Here is a 22,976-nt window from a genome sequence, read left to right as displayed (position 1 = left end):
AAGAATACCAAGCGTATCCCTGGCCCTTAAGCAAGGCTGCATTTAAATAGTCTCATGTATAAACAAGCACTTCTTACTAAAATCTGCAGTGAAAGAAGTTATAGCACAACCAAGATTGTATATGTGTCTCAGAAATAAGCCAGGACATTGTTTTACAATATGTACTTACTCTAACTTACTTAACTTGAGAAGAAAAATATGCAAAAGTACTGCATGCCAAATCTGTTAATCATATATTATAACTAGATTGTGGTAGTCAGCTGCCATAAACCCCTGTGGAAAATGCCAAGATTTAAAATGTGGCATTTAACCAAGCATTGGCAAGGCTGCCAGATCTCTGTTTGCGATATCCAATATCATTTCACTATTTTCTACCTTTATGACCTTGGAAAAGTTACTTAACCTTTCTCAGCCTATTTATTCATCTATAAAAATCAAAATGAGTAGAGTCATCACAATATATGAGCATGGTAATAACAAATATAAGTTATTTAGCAATGGTGGCTGGCTTGGGCATGGTATTTATGCTGTTCAACTCAATTTCATACTCCGTTGTTTTTCAACTTCTAGTTTATAAAAAGCTCCAGAAAGAAGCTGAATTCCAGCGACAAGAATGGATCAGGAAACAAGGTAAAAACAGGCAGAGAGAGAGGGTAAAAACCAAATTTTATATAAAATATTCCAAGATTATTTCCATAACAAATTAAATGAATAGTATTGATTATGTTACTAATACCTGATGAAATAAAAAAGAATTGAAAATATTGGTCATTAAATATTCAGACATTAAAAATAGTTAGAACTAAATCGATAATTTTTAAAATTTGACTTCAAACAAAATTATTTTAGGATTTAAGAATGAGCTTTGATCTTGCATTTTGTGATTGATAAAGTGATTATTTATGTCATTAAAATTTTATAGGTCCACATTTTGCTGAGTATTTGAGTTGGGAAGTGACAGGTGAATGTAATGTACTGTTGAAATGCAAGGTAAGAGGAGGATACATTTTTAATATTGGATTCAAGGGAAATATAAAGAAAATAGAATATGGAGAAGAAGATCAATTTTTTTATCTCCTCCATTTGAGCCAAAATGATGAACAGCACGTCTTTACTGTTGAGTATTTGCTGAGAGCCACAGCCGAGTCTGTATGGCCCCTGGCATTTTGCCAACAGTATTGATTGACAGGCAAGGCATTAATATCCGCCTCTGCCGCTACTTTTTGAGTTCTAGCGCTAATTTTGAGTTCTCGCGCTATTTTTAGTTCTCACGGGGATTCCCCGGGAGTTCCCATTGGTTGGCGAAGGGCAGGAGGAGGGTTTTCCCGGTGAGATATTTCCGGCTGGGGGTTCCTGGAGGAGCCTCGTGGCTTTTTCGGGAGGATTCCCCAAGAGCGTGTGTGAGGTTTTTTCTTGCAGTAGAAAAAATAAAATTTGTTCCTACTTTAGTGGCTCGTGATTTGTGCCCAGCCAGACTGCGGCAAGTATTACTGTAATCATTGGTTGGGAAAGAACATTTAAAGTAAAACACCCATAAACCTGTGGGAAGGCAAGGTGATTGTGCCTATTTGTTACCCAGGACCTCTTCATTATGAGTTGAATATCCCTTTTCCAAAATGCTTTGGACAAGAAGTATTTTGAATTTTGGATTTTTTTCAAATTTTGGAATATATATATTTGGGGGCAGAGGCTAGGGAGAAGATATCTTGAGGTGGGACCCAAATCTAAACACAGAGTGAATTTATGTTTCACATACACCTAAACACACAGCCTAAAAGTAATTTTCTACAACATTTTTAAAAATTTTATTAGTGAACAAGGCATGGAATTTTCCACTTGTAGGATCAAATTGGCATTCAAAAGTTTTAGATTTTGGAGCATTTTTTATTAGGTGTGCCTAACCTTAACCTCAGAAGACTCACATTGGTTTTGTCTTAGGCCAAATCTATATTTAAGTGGTAGATCTATTCCAGACTTATCTTAGCTGCAGTGTTATTTGGTGGACTTCCTATCTAAATTGTGAGACCAGCACAGCAATACCTTTGAGTGTTTTCCAGCTGTTCTCCTGATTCTCACCACTGTGCCACCTTAAGAGGCAAGGCTTGGAAAGGAATTTATAGCTCACAACCAATTGTCTTATTAGGCCTTTGGAAAGATTTTTTTTTTAAATTCTATATAGCATTCTAAACTCTTTTGGATCTCAGCATATTGTATTAGTCAGATTTTCATTGCTGTGACCAAAATACCTGACAAGAACAACTTGGAGAAGGAAAAGTTTATTTCATGCACAGTTTCAGAGGTCTCAGTCCATGTTTGTTTGACTCCATTGCTCAGTGGGGTATGAGATGAGGCAGAACATCATGACGGAGGTATGGTGGAAGAAAACTACTCAGCCAGGAAGACAGGGTGTGGTGGGGGGAGAAGCCAAGGACAAAATATAATCCCCAAGGGCACAGCCCCATTTACCTACGTCATCCAGTCAAATCCCACCTGCCTGTGTTACTACCCAGTAATCTGTGCAAATCATAATCCATCAAATGGTTAAATCCACTGATCAGGTTATAGCTCTCGTTATCTAATTTCACCCCTGAACATTCCTGCATCATCTAACATGAGCTTTTCAGGGCCACCTTATATCCAAACCATAACATATATGTTCTCTAGCTGAGTGAATCATCAAAAATGTTTGTGAGGATGGAGATATAGCTCAGTGGTAGAGTACTTGCCTGGCATGTGCAAAACCCTGGGTTTCATCCCCAGCACTGCAAAAAAAGAAGGAAGAGAGAAAAAGAAGAAAGGAGGAGGAGGAAAAAAGGAAAAAAGGAGAGGAAAGGAAGGAAGGGAGGGAGGGAAAGCTTTTGGCAAGCCAAGCATTGGTGGTGCATGCCCATTGTCCCAGCCACTTAGAACACTAAGGCAGGAGGATCACTTGAGGCCCATAGTTCAAGCGAAACATAGCAAGACCCTGTCGCAAAAAAATAATAATAATAATAATAAATTTTTTAATTAAAAAAGAAAAAAAAATTTTGAGAAGGTATTGTTGAATGAGGGAGGGGTTGGATTGTGTGGTCATGGTGGCTAGCAGTAACTCAAAAGCAGAATCATGGATTTGGCACTTGGCATGCAGTTGTCATTAATATAAGCCAGAACCCAATGCCCTAGTCTTTGCTAGGTCTGATAAACTCAAAGAAATAGCAGTTCACCAGAAAAATCAATTCTAGGTTTCTCTCAGGAAGTGGCAATACTTCTTGAATAACTCTTTCTCAGGCTGCAGCTCACCCTCTCTCTGTCACCCTGGCTACCCACTGCCATACTGCCCCCACTCACTTTTACATCTTACAGCAAACTATCCTTCCCTAGAACCCCACACCTCCCACTCCTTTCTGTACTACCTGTTTCCCTTTGGGAGTGAGTACTCCTGTCCTATTCAGATGACTCTCAGAAAATTCAGCCCCTTCTCCAGATTCTGACCAACCAAGGAGAGCCTAGAAATAGATTATGAATATTCACACATTCTATATTATGCTGCTGTTCCAAGTCCTTCAGATGGCCTTCTTCTTTCAACTTCTCTGGCAAAATCCTTTCTCAAGGCCCAGCTCAGCCATCTCTGTAGGCCTCCTCCTCCTTCTCAGTCCAGCTAGAATGAAGCTTCCCCTATTACCCACAGCTCTTTGTTACATTATGGCAATGTGTGTAAATTTAGTAATTTACTATTGCATTATACTCCTTGTTGTATATACAGCTAAACTTTCAGACTCATGAGACTATCACAGACTCCAGCTGGCGCTAGTCTACTCCAAGGGATTGAGGAGGAGCCCAGATCTTTGCAAAGGCAGTGCTGGGCATTCCTACCTACAGGAGTCCACATGTCTCCTTGCACCTCAGGTGACAACTGAGGTGCAAGGAGACAAAGTCTACATTGGTGCAGGAAGCAATGTGGATTTAAGACACCACATAGCTCCAATGATCCAGCCTCTTGTAACAACACCCTAAGTGAGATTCCAGGATCCCTGCAACAGATCTGTTCACATTCCAAGAGCTGGTGTTCTCAGAGAAACCCAGAGCATTGCTATCTCCTCCTAGTCCAATGCAACTCTTCACTCGGGGCCACTTTATCATAAGTAATGTCACCTAGTAACCCAGTTACTTTCTATAACTCATGGATTTGTTTGCAGGGTCATAAGGGAAATTTGTGTATATGGGTTTCAATATGGTTACCAGTATTGGTTCTTATGTTCGTTTATTAGCTGACAGTTTTTTAACATCTTAAAACTTGTTCAAACGTGTTTATAATGAGACTAAACTTTTTTTTTCATGTGATTTGTAGTTGTGTTTCTTTTGGTGGGTGTGTTGTATGTACATTTTACAAGTTATTCAGTGGGATCTTTGGGGTTGTTTTCTAAATTTGTATGAAGTTTACTCTTTCATACAGTTTTGATTATATAAGAACTACATGCATATAGTCTCCTTTGTAAATAAAAATTCAAATGTTATATGTAAAGCTCAGGATCCCTTTAACCATAGGAGATTATTTAATTCGTCTGAAATTTACATTATGATATGTGTGTGAAATGAGATCCAATGAGTCCACCCAATATTACTAAGCAATTAATTTATTAAATCATACTTCCCCTTTACATATGTTTGCAGTGCTTCATTATTTATCTTTTATCAAATTTTCAGATATAGATTGAAGTTTACTCAATCTGTGCCTTTAATAAAGCCATTAGTTTTTAGGACATAGGCTATATTTTAATCTGATAGGTTTTGCCTTACTTTGGTCTTGAGATTTTTATTTTCACTCAAGTGAGTAGGTTAATGTGTATATATTATTTCTTACCTACCCAATGATTTTTTTTCATTGATTAATTGAGACAGGGTCTCACTGTGTTGCCCAGGCTGGTCTCAAACTTGGGCACAAACAATCCTCCTGCCTCAGCCTCTGGAGTACAGGGACTACTCGTGTGCCTCACTATGCCCAGCTCACATAATAGTTTTAAAATAATGTTCACTGCTGGAAATAGAGATAACTATTGACTTAGGTTTATTCATTGGGATTCACTTTATTCTAAACCCTTTCCTCAATTGAAATAGTTTTCAGTTGATTCCTTAGAAATTGGTGTCTTCTGACTCTGTGTTCAAACTTTTTCTTCCCTACCTGCCTGCATTTAGAACTGCTTAGTTTCCTAAGAATACGATCTTATGTCAAGAAAGGTAATTATGGCTTTTCTGCTAGGTGGCAAATATTAAGAAGGAGACTCACATCATTTGGTACAAAGATGAGAGGGAGATATCAGTGGATGAAAAGCATGACTTTAAGGATGGTATATGCACCCTGCTTATAACAGAGGTAGGTGACTGAAAATGTGAAATGTGGTGTATTAGCTCTCTACCCCACATCCTCCCAGCAAACACTAGACTTTATATTCATTTCATGCCCTGGGGATTTACAACAGTTTACTTCTAACTGCTGTAGGAACACAAAAGCATTTCTACCTTGTGATTTGCGTGGGCTTGTCAAATATCCAACCAGTACCAGCCAGATGCCACAACTCTTGCTTTTTGTGTTACTTTTTTTTTTTAATGTAGGTAGCTAAGTGTTATTTGTTATTTGTATGCAAGCTTCTTAATAACTTGTTTCCTAAAAGAACAGAGATGATCAGATGCAGTATTCATTAAGCATACAGATTTTCATCTACATTTTGTCTAAAAGAGCACAGTTTCAACTATATGGATCATTAGTTTTAAATAAATGAGGGCATAGCAAAGGATTTAAAGACTTTGGCTGAAATCAATTATAGCCTTAGAGGGTAACAAAATCAGGATGACTAGCTAGGCAAATTATTATGGATAAACACATCTATGAATCGTTCATCACTTGTGTGGCTAAATGCTTATTTGGTCTGTGTTTTGAAGGCATTTCATAAATCAAGGAATTGAAAAATGCTGTTTACCATACCCTAAACTCTACAACAAGCTGCAAAATAATTTATCAATCTCCCCTTAGTTTTCCAAGAAGGATGCTGGATTTTATGAAGTTATCCTAAAAGATGATCGAGGAAAAGATAAGAGCAGATTGAAGCTTGTGGATGAAGGTCAGTCCACCAACTGCTGTGATCTGTTCTGTGTGTTTTCTATGAAGGTTACCAGGATTATGGTGGAGACTGGGCTGACGACTGAAGTCATATTGATTTTTTTTTTTTTTGGTCCATAGATTTCAATTTAATTGAAATTCCAGCAGAGTAAACTACCATTTTTTTTAATCATTTTTGGTCTTCCTAGAAATCAAAAGTGTACTTTTGATTCTCAGAAAATTTATAGTACACAGGGCACTAGGGGTCTGTTTTCAATTTAAGTCATTATTTCTATGAGAAGCATGTTGAAAAATAGTCCATTGTTAAGGACAGCAATTTATATGTGAAATTTGAAGCCTCACAGTTATTAGCCAAGCAAGAAAGCTGTTTCCATTTCAGAGACTACTAAGGACAAATATAGCATGATAATGAAAATATTTTTGTGACATCCCCCCCCCACCAAACTTCCAATTTTGTTCCTGAACAAGATCTTTTAACAGTATTTGCTAACCAACAGCAGAAGTCTGACTTTGATTTCACTTTCCTACTCTTGGCCAAGTCAGGGTTACATGTTTATTGGCAAAAAGCATTATTAGGCTGAGGAAGTTCAGCCAAGAGAGATGGTTAATTCATTATGAATTGATGACATAGATAAGAAAACTTCCTGTACTGTAAACTAAAGCTTCCTGGGACTTGAGAAGGAAGAAAATCCTAAAGCCAAGAACCTTCCTGGAAATCTCACTATGGCTCTTTCTCTAAAATATAAACCTGGTGGTAATTACAAAGAATTAGCAGGAAAAAATATATATATATATCAAAGTAAGCAGAGATCTTTGAAAACCTGATAAAAATTCAGTTGCCCCTCAAAGAGCACTGATTTTCAGTTGGTCAACAAATTGACCTTGTGTCCAATGCCCTCCACCACACAGTTTTTGAGAGTTAACACTTTAAGTTTTGACCTTACGTTGAGTGTGTTTTTGCTAAAATTTTGTCTATGAACTTCTATCCACAGCCTTCAATGAACTGATGACTGAAGTATGCAGGAAAATAGGTAAGTTAAGATTTTCTCACCACAGCAATGCTTTACCATTCTCCTTCCAGCATGGACTTACAAGTGCATGAAATATGCTGTGTTCTTCTTTTCAGCTTTGTCTGCTACTGACCTGAAAATCCAGAGCACAGCTGAGGGCATCCGACTGTACTCTTTTGTTACTTACTACCTGGATGATTTGAAAGTTAACTGGTCCCACAAGTAAGTAAACGGAAACTTTCTTACTGTATAGAAATTCTTTCTTCACTAGGGAGTGAAAGGGGGGGAAAGCTGTGCCTTTCAGATAAGGAGACTTCTTAATTCACAGGTCTGACTTAGGACAGGAACACCCAGGCCATTCACTTACTACAAGGTTAGCTCTTTCCCTCACCATGTACATGGTGAAGCCAGTCATGGCTACAATACAACATCTTCCTTGGTGACCTACGAAGTTCACCATTCACAAACATCTCTATAATGGAACCTCTACCTCCAAATGGTAGTACTCAATTGTCCCTGCTTTGCTAGGTCTCCAGGCCACTGTTTCTGTATTCAGCTAGCACATGCTGTGTTCTGGAACAGAACAAAAGCAGAGTGCATCAGGAGGCACCAGATTTCCTGTTATGTAAAGTAATGGCTGTACCAAGAAGCTTTTTCTAGAGGAGAGCTCAAGCTTATCCTTGTTGTTTGCATGAACTGGCTCAGTTGGGCGTTAGCCTGTTTCTTGTCCACCCTCCGAAGGCTTCGGAGACCTCAAGATGACTTTGGGGATTTGTGTTTGAACTGGATTGAGCCTGAAGATTGGTCCTAATCCCAGGCTGCCTTTGTGGAGTTACAGAGGGATTGTATTCATGTTCAAGAGCCAAAATGGGTTTCTAAATCAAACCAGTCCTCTCCTTCACAAACTTGTCAGGGTTCTTAACCTCTGTGCTTCCTTAAGATATCCTGAGCTGAAAGTGAACAGAGAACAGGTGTAGATAATCTTTGGTGGGTGTAGTCAACTGCAGTCCAATCTTAGGATGCAATGTACCTCCATTCCAAACTACCTAATGTTTTTCAGAACCTCACTAAAAAGTAGGTCCTGTGGTATCTCCAGGAGGACGCAGATAACAATTGTTTGTTTATTCATGTTGTGCCTTCAGTGGACATTGACAGTATGCTGGGCACTGTTCCTACCCTTTGGATATATGGGCTATTTCATACCCACACTCTATGGAACAGGTACTCCTTACAGTGATGTGGACACTCAGGCTCAAGGAGATGACTTAGTCAAGGTCACACAGCAAAGAGGTGGATTGAAGAGGCCTGTGCCCAGGCAGCCTCACTCCAGAGCCTGGTTTATCATGGCATACCCACTACTCACCCTCTGTTCAAATTGCATTAAAAGTCTAGAATGGGATGGTGGTGCTAGGGAGTGGTTGATCAATGGGTACTAAAAGTTACAGTTAGATAAGAAGAAATTCTGTTGTGCTCAGCACAGCTGGGTGACTATAGATAACAATAATAAACTTTGCATTTCCAAAAAGCTAGAAGAAAGGATTTTTTAAAGTTTTCACCATAAAGAAATGAAAAGTGAAAAAATAGATATGTTTCACCAGATTTAAATATTATATAATAGATACATGTGTCAAAAGAGCATGTCTCTCCATTAAATAAATATAATGTTTTAAAAGTCTAGGGCTGAGGGTAGAGCACTTGTCTCATATACACAGTCTCTAAGTTGTATCCTTAGCACTGAAAAAAAAAAAAAGGTCTGATTAAACAATTAACCCAAACTAGGTAGTTTATGTCTACTTTGAAACAGCTTTGTTCTTATGTAGACTATTATTTTATTGTTATTATTAATAATCATTTTCAGAATTCTAAAAGATGAGAAGTAGTAAAATTCCAGTAGGAAATGCTTGGGGTTTCATTCCTTTGTTCTATTTCTTTCAGAATACATTTTAGGAACATAGTCATTAAGGTAAAATAGATCAAATTCTAGGAAATTCCTCTGTGACATCTAGGACATTCTAATTTATCAGTAAGAAGAATGAGAGAAGAAAGATTAGTTGAACCATCCATCAAAGAGCCTTATATCATCTCTAAAAGAATTAGTTGTTCCAAAAAAGAGAACATTGACATTTTTTAGGAAATGGCTATTAGACTAGCAAGGCATAAACTTCTAACCTTGTTTGGTCTCATTGCTCTACTCACATGAGTTTCTTGTGTATTCATGTGCCTATGAAGGACTCAGGAATCAAGGATTGTCTTAGCTTTTTTTTTTTTTTTTAAGTATGTGGCATACTTAAAAAAAATTAAATGGGTTCTAGTCTTGACTTTGCTCCTACTTTCCATTATAGTCTTAGGTAAATGACTTAATTTTATGAATATCAGTTTTCTGTTATATAAAGTAGAAGAAATAATACACATTTCATCTGAAGTGCTTAACATATGTAAGGTATAGTTTTCATGTTAACCAGAGATTAAAGAACAGATTTATCATAACAAAGTAGATCACAGTCTGTCTTACTCTCTAAGACATGTCTATTGCTCAGGTTAAAATCTGGGGATATAGATGATCAGGTTAAAAATCTGTGGGTACCTTATATTTTATGGCTTTTAAATTTTTAATATCTTTAATATTTATATAAGTAGGTATTCTTCAAAGCATGTAATAAAATAATACTAAATATCTGAAAGAAATCATTTTTGGTGAAATTTTTTTCTTTTTTAAAGTTAATCTTGTTTATTACAACTATAAACATAGAACACACTTGTCTTAGAAAATACATTTATGAAATCAGATTACAAAGTAAAAAGAATTTATAATACAATATTGTCTTTTTTTTTTTTTCTTTTTCTTTTCTCTTCAGTAGTTTGCCTCTGTCTTCATCTCTGTCAGCTCTTCCTGGCTCACTCTTCCTCAGACAAGTAGACATTATGCTATTCCTCTAATAACACAAAATCTACTACTGTCTCAGCTTATTTTTTTCAATTTTTTTACAATATTGTCCATAGTTTTACTAACCAAAAATAGGAACATTTGGAAGGTACTTCCTTCCAATCTTTTCTCTGTGTATAATTGTTACTGTAAAAAAAGTAGTTTTGTATACTGTCTTTTTTTTCTTATTTTCTTACACTTTTACAAACTCTTGATGAAATTTCTTTTAACAGCCAGAGTGTGTTTACATACTTTTCTCGTATTTCATTTATGGCAGTAGCATTTGTCAGATCACAGTACAAAGGGCTATATTTCCTGTTCTTCTCTTACAGAGAACACAATGCAGGGGTCTGTTTGTGACCTACTGTAGAATACTGAGAAACTTACAGGGACAGAGCACATGCCTCATTCATTTTGGCAGCCATTCTGCTTTTCATTCACTCTTGGCTCTATTACCAAGTGCATTTTTACATACGTTTTAAATAGCTTTGGAATAACCTATGTTAATAGATGTCAGGCCCAGATGAGTCTCCATGAGTGTTTTTGACTGGCTTATAAAATCCAGTTTATAGCCATAAATCATCTGCATGAAATATGCAACAAAATAATACGTAGTTTGGCCTTTTAGCTTGAAAGAGTCCTTTAGTCCTATAAATAAACCCAAGTAAAAACAAAGATATTTATACCACTGAGAGTATTGCTCCTATTTAATAGGCTACCTTGGGCCCTAGACTCATTATGGGGCATTAAATAAATGTTCAGACTCTCAGACCCAAAGCATTGGAATCCAAGTATGGTGCTTCAGGCCCATAATTTCTCTGAAGCAGAAGAATAACATACACAGAGCCCATGGTTTTTGAAAGTCTATGAGTTTACTGTGAAGCCTTTAATAAGAGGCAGAGGAAAGAATCAGCTCTGCATGAAAGCAAACAGTAACAATGCTTTCTTTGATTTCAACAGTGGGGCTGGTATTAAGTACACAGACAGAGTTAAGAGTGGGGTCACCGGGGAGCAAATCTGGCTACAAATCAATGAGCCCACTCCAAATGACAAAGGAAAATATGTAATGGAACTCTTTGATGGTAAAACTGGACACCAGAAGACAGTGGATCTTTCTGGACAAGGTAAACCAATATTCTGCAGGTTCAAACTTGCTATAGCCAGTGAATCTTAATGAAAAACAAAGTAATTATGTTTGTGATGTCAAAAGAGGTATGATGTTGGTGACGTCAAAGAACAAAATTTTAACAATCTAAGTTTAGGATTTAATTGTCTTTTACTAGTGATTCATGAATCAGGCAGCATTCCTATGTACCAAATAGAAAAGTACTCCCCAGATTTATTATACAGCAGTTGGGTTTTATAAGGTAGCATGAGCAAGATCAAGAAAACAGCATAATGGAAGGCTGGGGTTGTGGCTCAGTGGTAGAGCACTTGCCTAGAGTGTGCGAAGCCCTGAGTTCAATTCTCAGCACCACATAAAAATAAATAAATAAAACAAAGGTATTGTGACCAACTACAACTAAAAAATGTGTTTTTTTAAGAAAATGACATAATACAAAAAAGCAGATTAATTTATATCAGATTCCTTCAGTTACTTTCTTTATAGGATTAAAGCAGAGGAGACTTCCTTAGCATGCTGGCTCAGTTTGATTGGGCCTCTTCTGATTGCTGTGAATCCCAGTTTTTAGAAAACTGCCTGATTTAAAGTTTATTTGATTGCGTGGCACCTAGCATAAGTGACTGTACTCTGGTTTGGTCTGGTCTGTTGGGGCCTAGTATAGGAATTCAGCTTAAAACAATGGCCTCCTGTGAATTTTATTAGTTGTGGTTTTGGTAAAGCAGTTTTAGTCAGCCTTGGTGGTAGAAGCAAGAAATTGGTAGGTGGACAATCAATGAAAAGTAAGGTAGAGACAGTAAACCTGGAGAGAAAGCACAACTCTTGCAGGAAGATGCTTTCAAAGAAGGGCAGGTTGACTCCAATCACTTTTATAAGAACAAACAATAAAAAGCCATAGTTCACAGTGATTGAAATTTGAGCATATTCATAGAGTCCAAGATACCAGTTGTGCTGGTAGGACTGAAGATGTGGATGAAGAGGAATCACTGATGTACCAAAGTTCTGAAGGATGGACAGGGCGAGACCAAGGGCAGAGGGGAAAGTGTTCACTCTGGAAAGGAGTAAGGAGACTCTTCTTCCATAACTAGAGGAGTGAACCTGAAGAAGCAAAGGCAAATGTTACAGAAGCAAGCTGGAGACTCTCAGTCCCTATGGGCCCAGATTTCTTAGTCATCTGCTGAGAGAATAGGGGATTCTGGAGAGGATAGGGAAGAGAAGAGAGCTATGAGAGATGCATGCAGACAGTTTCCAAAGAGCAAGACCAGAGCTGATGCCCAAATACTTATTAAAATTTTAAAAGTTAAAAGATGCACAATTTTAAGTAAAAATACTCTGTGCCATTTCCCCCTCCTGCTACTACACTCTTCCTTGTATTCTTTCCTGAAGAAGTAAAATAGTCTAGATGGAAGATGCTAAAGGAGGCTGTGGACTGACTACCCCACCCCCGCCACTTCTTTGTAAAATACAGTCAAAATGTGCAATAACTCTTAGTGCTTTGCATCCTCAAAGGGTGGAGTTTGAGAGAGTCACTTTTCAAGCCTGCATTGAAGTTTTATTGTGCTGGATCCCCTGACCCTACCCCACTCACCTATGTGCCTACACAGACCCACCAAAGTGTTCCCAGGAATGAGAGTTGCTCCTGAGGGACTTGAGCTTTCTGGGCCACACTCTGCCTGCATCACAAACGCAAAGTGATAGTCAATGTGATCATTTAAAATGCAGCAGTAAAAGAGAAGCAATATGTGGGTGAATATATTTGCAACTTTTTAAAAAATTTGTTCTTTCTTAATTTGGCCCACCAAAACTTATTTAACTACTTCACCCCCAAATCCTCCTCAAGCCAAACGCTGTGTGTTGTCTGATCGATAAAACATTGCCACTGTCATCACAAATTGGTTCCACTCTGGCCCTTTATAGAATTCTAAATGTGATATAGGGACCAGCAGAAGTCCTATACTCTCAACCTGGCTTTGCCCACCTTTCCTTTGGGTCATTTAACAAATGAGAAAAATAAGGATTGACAACCTGAAGCCTAACTTTATATTTATTTTTCCATCTGTAAAATGAGGGTGGGGAACTAGTATAATCTAATTGTTCTGTAGACTTGAAATAATGATTCCCAGATCACAGAGGAGCTCAAAGACCAGGTGAAAAGGATTTCAAAACAAAGCTTCCTTTTTGCCGAAAGTCTTCAGTCAGAATGGCTTACGCCCCCGGCACAGGAAAAAAATTTCCTTTGCAGCACTCTAGTTCTCGTCTCCTTGTCTCTCTGTCTTTCATCTCAGCTCCATCAGCCTCAGAAACATCGCTTCAGGCGAGCCTTGGCACACACTGTGAAGACTGTAACTCACTGTGTCCTTTTGCCCAAATTGACCAGAAACACAACATAAAGACATTAGACTGTCTAGCTGGGAGCCTGTGACATTGGAAATGATTTAATAAGCTTTTTTGATGCTCGGGATGCTTAGTAGACAACCAACTTTTATTTGAAATAGGCTTTTAGTCCCATTTTCTCCCTCCAGTGGGGCGAGTCACTGCCCTTCTGCTTAAAGGGTTGAAAGTCTCCCACTGAAGCAAAAGCATCGAAAATCTACTATTTCATATTTTTTGCCTACAAAGTACTCGCTTGTCTTGTTGAGGGCGTTGAGCTGCGCGGTGAACACACAGGCAGTCAGTCTCATTCAAAGTCAGTTTGGCTGATCACCGTGGCCCCGAGGTGTGAGTGTGAATCAGCCCCTGTGCATCCACATCATGAATTCTGGTGAGAAAATTCTAACTTTCTTCTTTTTCTTCTTTTTCTTTTAGCATTTGATGAAGCCTTTGCTGAGTTCCAGAGGTTGAAGTAAGTCCCCTTTCCTGGCAAATGCTACCTCTATGCAGTAATGTCCCTGGAAATTTGTGCACTGTTCACCCATCTGAGAGTTAGAGGCTTTTGTTTCAAGTGCAGTAAAAGCCCTGCTTCCCACTGCTATTTTGAGCAGTGAAATATCTTTGAAGCAGTAAAATGCAGTCAAGCTAGCTACTTAAAGTCCCACTAAACAAAACTCTTCTTTGTTTCTATGTTTGTTCGTTCTCTCAACCACAGACAAGCTGCCATTGCCGAGAAAAGTAAGTAACCCCGCCCCCCACCCCAATGTACTCTGGGTGTAGATCTGAAATAGGATTTCATTTTGCTCTCATAAGGACAGATGGAGGAGAGTGAAAGTGATTTCCCCCCACCCCCTTCTTCTCCTTTCTTTCTTTCTTTCATTTTTAAATCTTAGGTGTTCTACATATGTTTCTATTTTAGTCTTGTGAGTAAGAATGTCTTTGGAAAGAAGGAAGGTTTCAGGTTACAATGAAAGAATGTCACCCAGCTCTTGACTTGAGCTATCACCCAAACATCCTGAGAAATCTCTTGGTTGCAAATCACAGAATCGGTTGAGAGTCACTTGCAGACAGAATGCATCAGAAATCATATACAGACACACACATATACATATACATATATATATATATATATACATTAACAAAAAGAAACATTGTAAATCTGACATCAGGTAAATCCCTGTAAGTTGTTCCCAACAAGTAGTGTATATTTTCCTGAAAGTGCCTATTAGATAAAAGCTGCCAAAGGAGGCTCTTCTTATATTTGTTGAACTGATCAAATGAATCACAGCACTTGTGGACACACACCAAACTGTCAAGTTTGCACATTCAGAAATGCACTTGCTGTTACACTTCTGTTAGCTATTTGCTTCACACATAAAGATTTTTAGAACTGCAACAGCCCTGCAGGATCCCAGAAGTCTGACTAATCCGTTTCTTTTTTGGTGTAGGAGACAGAAGTTAGATATTGTCATGGGTTAAAATGGTAGAGTTGATCCTGAGTTGGAATTGAAGGGGACTAGGAGGAATGAGAAGGGAAGTCATCCTTCACTTCCCCATGGCACCAGGTTCTCCGGGAGGAACTTTGAACCTTTCATTTGTACTGTTTCCCTCCCCTCCTCTTTCCTTTCCCCTTTCCCAGCTCAGACCCTGCATTTGTAAGGCTGCTGCTAGTGATAAAGGGGCAGAAGCCAGAACAGGGTCACAGAAGCATGATCAGGGAGTGTCAGAGCAGGAGAGGGCATTATTATGTCCCTCCCATTCCTGGATGCACCCAGCAAAGCCCACATCCCCAAGCAGTTTCCTGCCTCTCCAGTCCTTGAACTCCCCTGTGGACAAGGAGCCTGGTCCTCTAGGTCATGTACTCCTAGAGCTCTTCTGCCTCAGAGATTTTATATTTCTATAAGGCATGGGACACTGACTTCAAAATCTTCCACAGAGACCCGATCCATAAAATAGGTAAAGCTTACCCACTCCTAATTGAAGTTGGGTTGGGGACCCAGCTCCCTACCCCAGCCCCCTTCCAGGCCTTCTCTCAGTGCCACCCGGCCCCCGCCCCCACCCAACCCCCAAAATCCCATGGATACTGTGGAGCAGGTTTGCAAATTTAATATCCCTAGGTCAAATGTAAACCCACCCTCCATCTACTCCATACCCAGAGATTGAGGCCCATCCAGCAAAGTGACTGGCCTGATATCACACAGCAAGTCGCTCAGGGAACCAGGTGATGGACTAGGCCCACAGGTGGTACCATGGAATCAATAGTAGAATGAAGTCAAGTTTCTCTGTGGAGAAGGGAGTTATAGAAATAAGGATCAAGCATCATAGGTTAGTTGAAGTAGGCCTAAAAACACAAGGCTGGTGGCCACTGTGTTAGTGCCAGAGAGGATGGCTTGGAGATGTGTTACAGAAAAGTCCCTTCCCTGGAACTTAGGTATCCAGACCCAGAACATAGGACTTTGCCAGAGGCACTAGCCCCTGATTCCATCACCCATCCAATACCTTATGCCCTCTTCTGAGGGCCTTTACCCTCAGCCAAAGATAGTGGTTTGCACAGAACTGTGAAGAGACACCAGGAAACAAGAAAAGAAAGCTGTCTGGAAGGCCTCAAAGAAAGCCCACATCTGCATGAGCCTCCAGAGCTGCCCAGCATACGGCCCTTCCATTATGCAAACAGTGCTCAACATAGGGAGATCTATAAAGAGGCCACACTGGGCTTGGAGACCATCCATTAAGATTTGTTCTGCCTCCTTGAGCTTAGCCTCACTAAGCTGCAGAAGGGCTGGGGCTGAAAATAGCCATGAAAATTGTAGAACTGGTCTAAAAGTGGCAAAGCAATCCCAAACTGGTAGTTTAGGTACAGCAGCAAGTACCCATGCGTGGACAATATGTAGGTAAAGGATTAAAGTTCAGAACCACTGGATCATTTTCTTACTTGCTTATTAATGAAAGTATAAAATAACCATCAGGAGAGGGAAAACAAAATTGGGAAATTCATCCCTTGGGATGGTTTTGTGAGTGTAGTCACTGGCCCTCACAATTGCAGTGATTAACCAGAAAATGCCTATGATTGCAGATCGTGCCCGGGTGTTGGGCGGTCTCCCTGATGTGGTCACCATCCAGGAGGGCAAGGTGAGTATGAAGCACTCCTGTCTCTGCTCCCAGCACCTCAGACTGTGTCCCATTTTTAAAATGTACTTATTCCCTGATCCCCATCTTATTGCATGGCTTATACTTATCCAAAATAGCTAAATACGGGGTTTAAAATATTATCATCCTGGTCTGTGGCTGTGGCTCAGCGGTAGAGCTCTCACCTAGCATGTGCAAGGCCTTGTGCTCAGTCCCCAGCACCACATAAAAATAAATAAATAAAATAAAGGTATTGACAACTACAACTAAAATAGATAAATAAATATTTAAAAAATTATCTTAATATTTTGTAGGCATCAAGATGCAAGTTTGTCTCATGTGGACATAGAGAGAGACCACTTAGTATCTCTCTAGAGTCACCCTTTATACTGATGAGAAACTGAAAATTTTCAGTCATAACTCTATGACACATATAACAGAAGAAAGAAATGACCTCTAACACACAATGGGAAATGGCCATACTGTTACAAAGTGCCTCACCTTTGCAGGGACACAGACTGCTCCAAGCCTTTCTATAGACTTTGTTTCTTTTAAAAACTGATTTCTCTCCACTTGATTTTAAATGTTCTTGGCTCCATAATAATCTCTTTGAGAAGCAGTGTTCTGACCTGTATTCACTTTCATCATTCCTGTATCTCATTAAAACAAGTTTAATATGGCAGCCATAACTGGAGAGATATTTATGGTGGAACAAAACTTTTCCCCACCTCAAAGGATAGTGAAGACACACAATGGGCACTTGGAACTCAGGTAACAAATCAAGGCATATCAAAATGCGTTAATGAGAGGAGGCTCCAATCAGCTGCATTTCTTCATGGGTAGAAAATGTAATCACAGTTGAATTTAAGCTCGACATCACAGGGTTGCTTTTGTCCTTAAATCCTCTATTCCATTTCCCTCACCTAATGAGGTTGGACCCACTGGGTAGTGATGAGAGGGAGTGTATATGAAAGCACTTTGTAAATTGTAACTCAAGTCTAAAGCACAGATATGAGTTTCCCATAATGCTTCAGGAGTTTGGGAGTTTTCGTTTAAGCTCTAACCCCACATAATCACAATTTCCAAAATTATATGCCTGGTCTGCTTGTTTAAGCTTAATGGCAATAAGCTGACTCATACATTTCTTTCTGAAATGTATCTGTAGAATAATTCAGTAAGAAATGCCAATTAATTATGGGATAAAAATAGATTTCTTGATCTACCCAATTTTTACTCCTACAGAAGAGATAACAAGTGATCACAGAAGACCCATTAGTAAGATATTTAGAAGAACATGTTTTTCTTTGTCCCTTGTGATCTGTATTTCTTTCCTTATAATTTGTGGATTTTTAGTAAGAAACAAATGCAAGAATAGAATTTAAAATGTGAAGTAAATTTAACATCATCAGCCATCAGGGAAGTGAAAGACCACAATGAAATATCATGACACACCTACCAGAGTTGCTATAATACAAAATGGTACACAACAACAACAAAATCCAGAGTGGCAATGCTGGTAAGATGTGGAGAAACGGAATCACTTGTATATTGTTGGTAGAAATGTAAACCAAAATTATACAGTTTCTTAGGAAAACAGTTTGGCAATTTCTGGGAAAAAAAATGAATCATGCATTTACTGTACAATCTAGCAATTGCACATTGGGCATTTATCCCAGAGAAATGGAAACCTATGTTTATATTTAAAAAAAAAAAAAACACCAACAAACTACACCTAGTAGCTCAGGAGGCTGAGTGAGGCAGGAGGATTATGAGTTCAAAGCTAGTCTCAGCAACTTAGAGAGGCCCTAAGCAATTTAGCAAGACCCTGTCTCAAAATAAAAATCTAAAACAGGCTGGGGATGTGTCTCAGAGATTAAGCATCCCTGAATTCAATCCCTGGTACCAAAAAAAAAAAAAATGAAAACAACAACAACAAAAAGTATAATAATGGTCATAGCACTTTATAATGTTCCCAAGCTGTAAATAGTACAGATGACTCTTACAGGCATGTATATACCATGGCATACTATTCAGCAATAAAGAGGGGCAAACTATTGATAGATGAAACAGTTTAGATGAATCTGTAAGGAATTATGCTGAGTTTAAAAGTCAATCCTGAGGGCTGGCATTGTGGCTCAGTGGTAGAGTGTTCGCCTGGCATGTGTGAGGCACTGGGTTCAATCCCCAGCATCACATAAAAATGAACAAATACAATAAGGGTATTGTGTCCATCTACAACTAAAAAAAAAATTTTTTTAAGTTAATCCTGAAAGATAACATATTGTAGACATTATTTATATATCTATTCTTGCATTTTTTCTTATTTTTTGAAATGGAAAAATTTTAGAAATGGAAAACAGGTTAGAGGTTTCCAGGAATTAGGAATGCCATTGAGAAGTTGGAGGGCAGTGGTGGGCGTAGTTGCAGTTGAAGGACAACACAGGGGTTCTTATGGCAATGAAATATGCATCTTGACTCTGATGGTAGATGCAAGGACTTGCACAAGTGAGGAATAGAACAAAACTTCCAAACAAATACAAAAGAATACAAATAAAATGAGCCGGGCATAGTGGCTCATGCCTGTAATCCCAGCAGTTCAGGAGGCTGAGGCAGAAGGCTCAGTGGTTAATAGTCCCCAGATTCAATCCCCAGTACCAAAAAATAAAAATTAAAAAAAAAATTAAGCAAGATCAATGTCAATGTACTGGTTATGATGTTGTATGATCTTTTGTAAAATGTCAATTGGGAGAAACTGGGTACACAGGATCTCTATTATTTCCTACAACTGCACATGAATCTACAGTTATTTAATTTTTTTCCAATAAAAAGTAAGGTGGTGGCTGGGGATGTGGCTCAAGCGGTAGCGCGCTTGCCTGGCATGCGTGCTGCCCGGGTTCGATCCTCAGCCACATACCAACAAAGATGTTGTGTCTGCCAAGAACTAGAAAATAAATATTAAAAAAAAAAAAAAAGTAAGGTGGTGTAAAACTGTAGCCTGAATGCCAATTCTTTAGAATAAGAAGATTATTTTTAAGGTAGTGTAAGACTGTAGCCTGAGTACCGATTCTTTAGACTAAGAGGATTTCAGCACAGATGGGAATATCTTATTTAGGCTAGGTTTTGGTAGAGCACCTCTGCAGTTGTACAGATTAACTGGGGTTTGGGAAGCAAAGTAAAAGGAGGAAGATGGAATGTGAAAATAAGTTACATTATCTGGAGCAGCTGTTCCCATTCTGCTGCTGGGCTCTGTGACGTAAATGAGATGCAAATGTGAGCAGGTGGTGATTGTGGCAATAAGGAGGTTTTGTACTGATACAGAGCCCAGAAAACTACATTCAAGTAAAAGCCATCAATGTGTTTATGAAGGAGAAAGCGGAGGAGACAGGGAATGGAAATAGAACTCCTTTGAGTGTTTTTTGAGGACAGACATTCCAGAAGCCGGAAAGCCCTGGCCCTACAAAAACCTACTCATGAGTGATTTCAAACTGTCACTCACACAGGTGCACACACATCATTACTTTAAGCCCCGATTTGGGGGGGATTTATATTTTGTCTTCCATCTGGTCATTCCAAACTGCCAGCCAGCCAGCAAGATTCTTGAAGTTGGATCATGCATCTGACTTATCCTCTCCCCCAACCTCTAAAACCTGTTTTGCAGGCCCTTAATCTCACTTGCAATGTGTGGGGCGACCCAACTCCAGAGGTCTCCTGGCTGAAGAATGAGAAGTCGCTGGCCTCAGATGACCACTGCAACCTCAGGTTCGAGGCCGGCAAGACTGCCTACTTTACCATCTCGGGTGTGAGCACGGCTGACTCAGGAAAGTATGGGCTGGTGGTGAAGAATAAGTACGGCACCGAGACAAGCGACTTCACGGTCAGCGTGTTCATCCCAGAGGAGGAGGCAAGGAAGGTCGCATCGGAGTCCCAGAAAGGCAACCAGAAGTCCAAGTGAATGGAGATTGGGCTGAGGGGTGCAGGGGGTGCCAAGACCAGCTGAGCTGACTGTGCTGCTTGTGTGTGAGTGGTTTGGGTTATGGACAAGGACAACATCACAGTCTCTTCCTAATTTGTGCTGGCTTGGGGTAGGGGAGTCAAATCTAATTCATATGTTTAAAAAAGAACTACTAATGACACTTTAATAGTTTTTCATTGCCTATAAATTATGAGCTGAGAAAATACCATTGGTAGCACATTTATTAATTTTAAGGAAAAGATCAGAATAATGTTGGAGGGACATTGAATGATGGTCAGAGAGCAGGGGAACGTGTTGTGGGGCAGAGTAGGGATTGGATGAGGTTTTACCAGTAACTTCTTGTGGATTACGATGATACTCCAGCATCCTATCACAATGGACACCAGTTGGTAAGCCATCCGTGTGTTTGGTATGTTGTTACAACAGTGATGTGCATTTCTGTGGGTAGCCTTGTGATCTGGCACCTCCTTGGTATGAATAAACGGCCTCACACCTTTCCTAGTGTTTCTCTAATTCTGTTTTGCTGCTCATTTGGGATTCCTCTGCAGCTCTTCCTTGACACTTCTCACAGCACATTTTCTGGTGTACATGTTTTGGTTAAAATAGAACCTCCAGAACACAACCAGATAAGCCATCAGAGGTTTGAAATTACAGTTGCTGTGCATCGGGTCATTTACCATATAATCAAGCAAATCTCATGGTTAAGATACCCAAGGAAAGTGAATAAAAGATGTCAGTTCCATGTAATAAAATGGTGTGAGGTGCCCAGTGCCAGACTTGGTGAGTAAGGGCCCACAGCTAAGAATAAAAGGCATCAAGCACCCTCCAAGCTCAAAGAACTGCCAGCTTTGGGGTGAGGCTCTTTGCCAGGCTTGCTGAAAGGCAGCTCCTAGCAGCAGCTGCTTCAGGAAGTTGGTTTCCATCCCCCTGGTGTGCACACACACACAGCCCCCCAACTGGAAGAAAATGGTAATAGTGAAGAGCTTCCCCCTGCCCTCTTTTCTTCTGCCAGGGGCAGGTGTTTTGGTCTGTTTTATGCTGCTATCATAGAATACCTAGGACTGTGTGATTTGTAATAGCAAAAAGAGATTAATTTGCTATAGTTCTGGAGGCTGGGAAGTCCAAGATCAAGAGGCTGGTTTTTGGCAAGGATCCTGCTGCTTTATCGCATGGTGGTAGGAGGAAGGGCAAGAGTGTAAACTCTCAAAAGTGGGGGAGGAGACAACCCAACTGGTTCTTTTATCAGGAACCTGCTCCGGCTGTACATGTAACTGCAGTAATCCATTCATGAGCACTCTCATGATCTAATGACCTCTTTAAAGTCATGTAGTTTTAAAGATCAAGTTTTTAGCACATGAAGTTTGGGGGACACATTCAAAACGTAACAGGAGGGGATGGAGCAGTGTAGTTGGGAAGGGCCCTCCACACCCTCTCCTTTACAAGGTTCAAGGCTGGAAATTGCCTCTCAGCTGACTGTTCACTTGTCCAACTGAGTCCTCACGCTGGTGCTATGACACTGAGCACAGTGCAGGTTTGAGACACTGTATTCTCACTCTCAGCCGTGGCAAGTGCTACAGTTTGGGTGTGGTTTGAGTAAGTATCCCAAGGGCCGTGTGTTGGAAGCTTGGTATTCAGTGTGGTGATGTAGGAAGTGGTAGGACCTTTGAGAGGTAAGTCCTAATAGGTGGTGCTTAGGCCACTGGAGACACTGCCCTCAGAAGTGATGGAGGTAGTTCTCATGAGAACAAGTTGCTACCCCTCTGAATCACTCATCTGGCTTCCTGTTTGGCTGTGAGATCTCTCACTCCACACACACTCCCACCATGAAGCCACCTGCCATTAGGTTCTCACCAAAAGGCAAGCCAATGGCGTTTCCTAATCTTGGAGTCTCAACCTTCAACACAGTGAGCTAAATAATAACCTCTTTTCTCTATTCAGTTACCCACATTCAAGTATTTTGCTATAATAACATAAAACAGACTGATACATCAGGTAAATGCATTTCCTAGGGGTCAAGTTGAAGGAGGAAGGTGGCTGGCCAGGAACACTCTGAAGTTCTCCTTGCAAGAACAAAAGGGCTACCTCTGGAAACTGGACCCAGAAAGAAAGAATTGCTAAGCAGATTCCTGCCAGAGAGCCAAAGAGGAGGGAAAACATCAAAAAGTGGCAGGTCTCCCAAGTTGTGAGGTTATGCAGGCAAGAGGTCGCTAAAACTCTCTCCCTAATGCATCCTACATAAGAGCCAGCTGCAGCATCTCCAGTGTGAGGAGAAATGGGGCATATGGGAGCACAGCCTGCCAGTCTGTTCTGCAGTTCCACCCACTAGAACAGAGACTGGGGGAAAAGGAAGAAGGATTTTT

At 39.8% G+C, this 22,976-nt stretch overlaps 1 protein-coding gene across 1 annotated transcript in view; it reads left to right on the top strand.

The window, feature by feature from the left end:
* The window catches only part of Myom1 (myomesin 1), a 129,643-nt gene extending 108,530 nt beyond the window's left edge, over positions 1–21,113 (top strand). The window contains exons 27-37 of the mRNA XM_026394533.2: positions 571–630; positions 923–990; positions 5,237–5,350; positions 6,008–6,095; positions 7,087–7,125; positions 7,221–7,326; positions 10,988–11,151; positions 13,953–13,989; positions 14,233–14,255; positions 16,591–16,646; positions 20,302–21,113. Coding sequence (XP_026250318.2) covers positions 571–630; positions 923–990; positions 5,237–5,350; positions 6,008–6,095; positions 7,087–7,125; positions 7,221–7,326; positions 10,988–11,151; positions 13,953–13,989; positions 14,233–14,255; positions 16,591–16,646; positions 20,302–20,595 — 1,049 coding nt within the window. The 3' untranslated portion in view covers positions 20,596–21,113. The remainder of the gene's footprint in view (positions 1–570; positions 631–922; positions 991–5,236; positions 5,351–6,007; positions 6,096–7,086; positions 7,126–7,220; positions 7,327–10,987; positions 11,152–13,952; positions 13,990–14,232; positions 14,256–16,590; positions 16,647–20,301) is intronic.
* The last annotated feature ends 1,863 nt before the right edge of the window (positions 21,114–22,976 follow it).

Source organism: Urocitellus parryii, chromosome 13, assembly GCF_045843805.1.
Source record: "Urocitellus parryii isolate mUroPar1 chromosome 13, mUroPar1.hap1, whole genome shotgun sequence".
In the NCBI taxonomy this organism is placed as follows: domain Eukaryota; kingdom Metazoa; phylum Chordata; class Mammalia; order Rodentia; family Sciuridae; genus Urocitellus; species Urocitellus parryii.
Note: the sequence above shows the minus strand (reverse complement) of the source record. Positions and strands in the feature narration are given on the sequence as shown.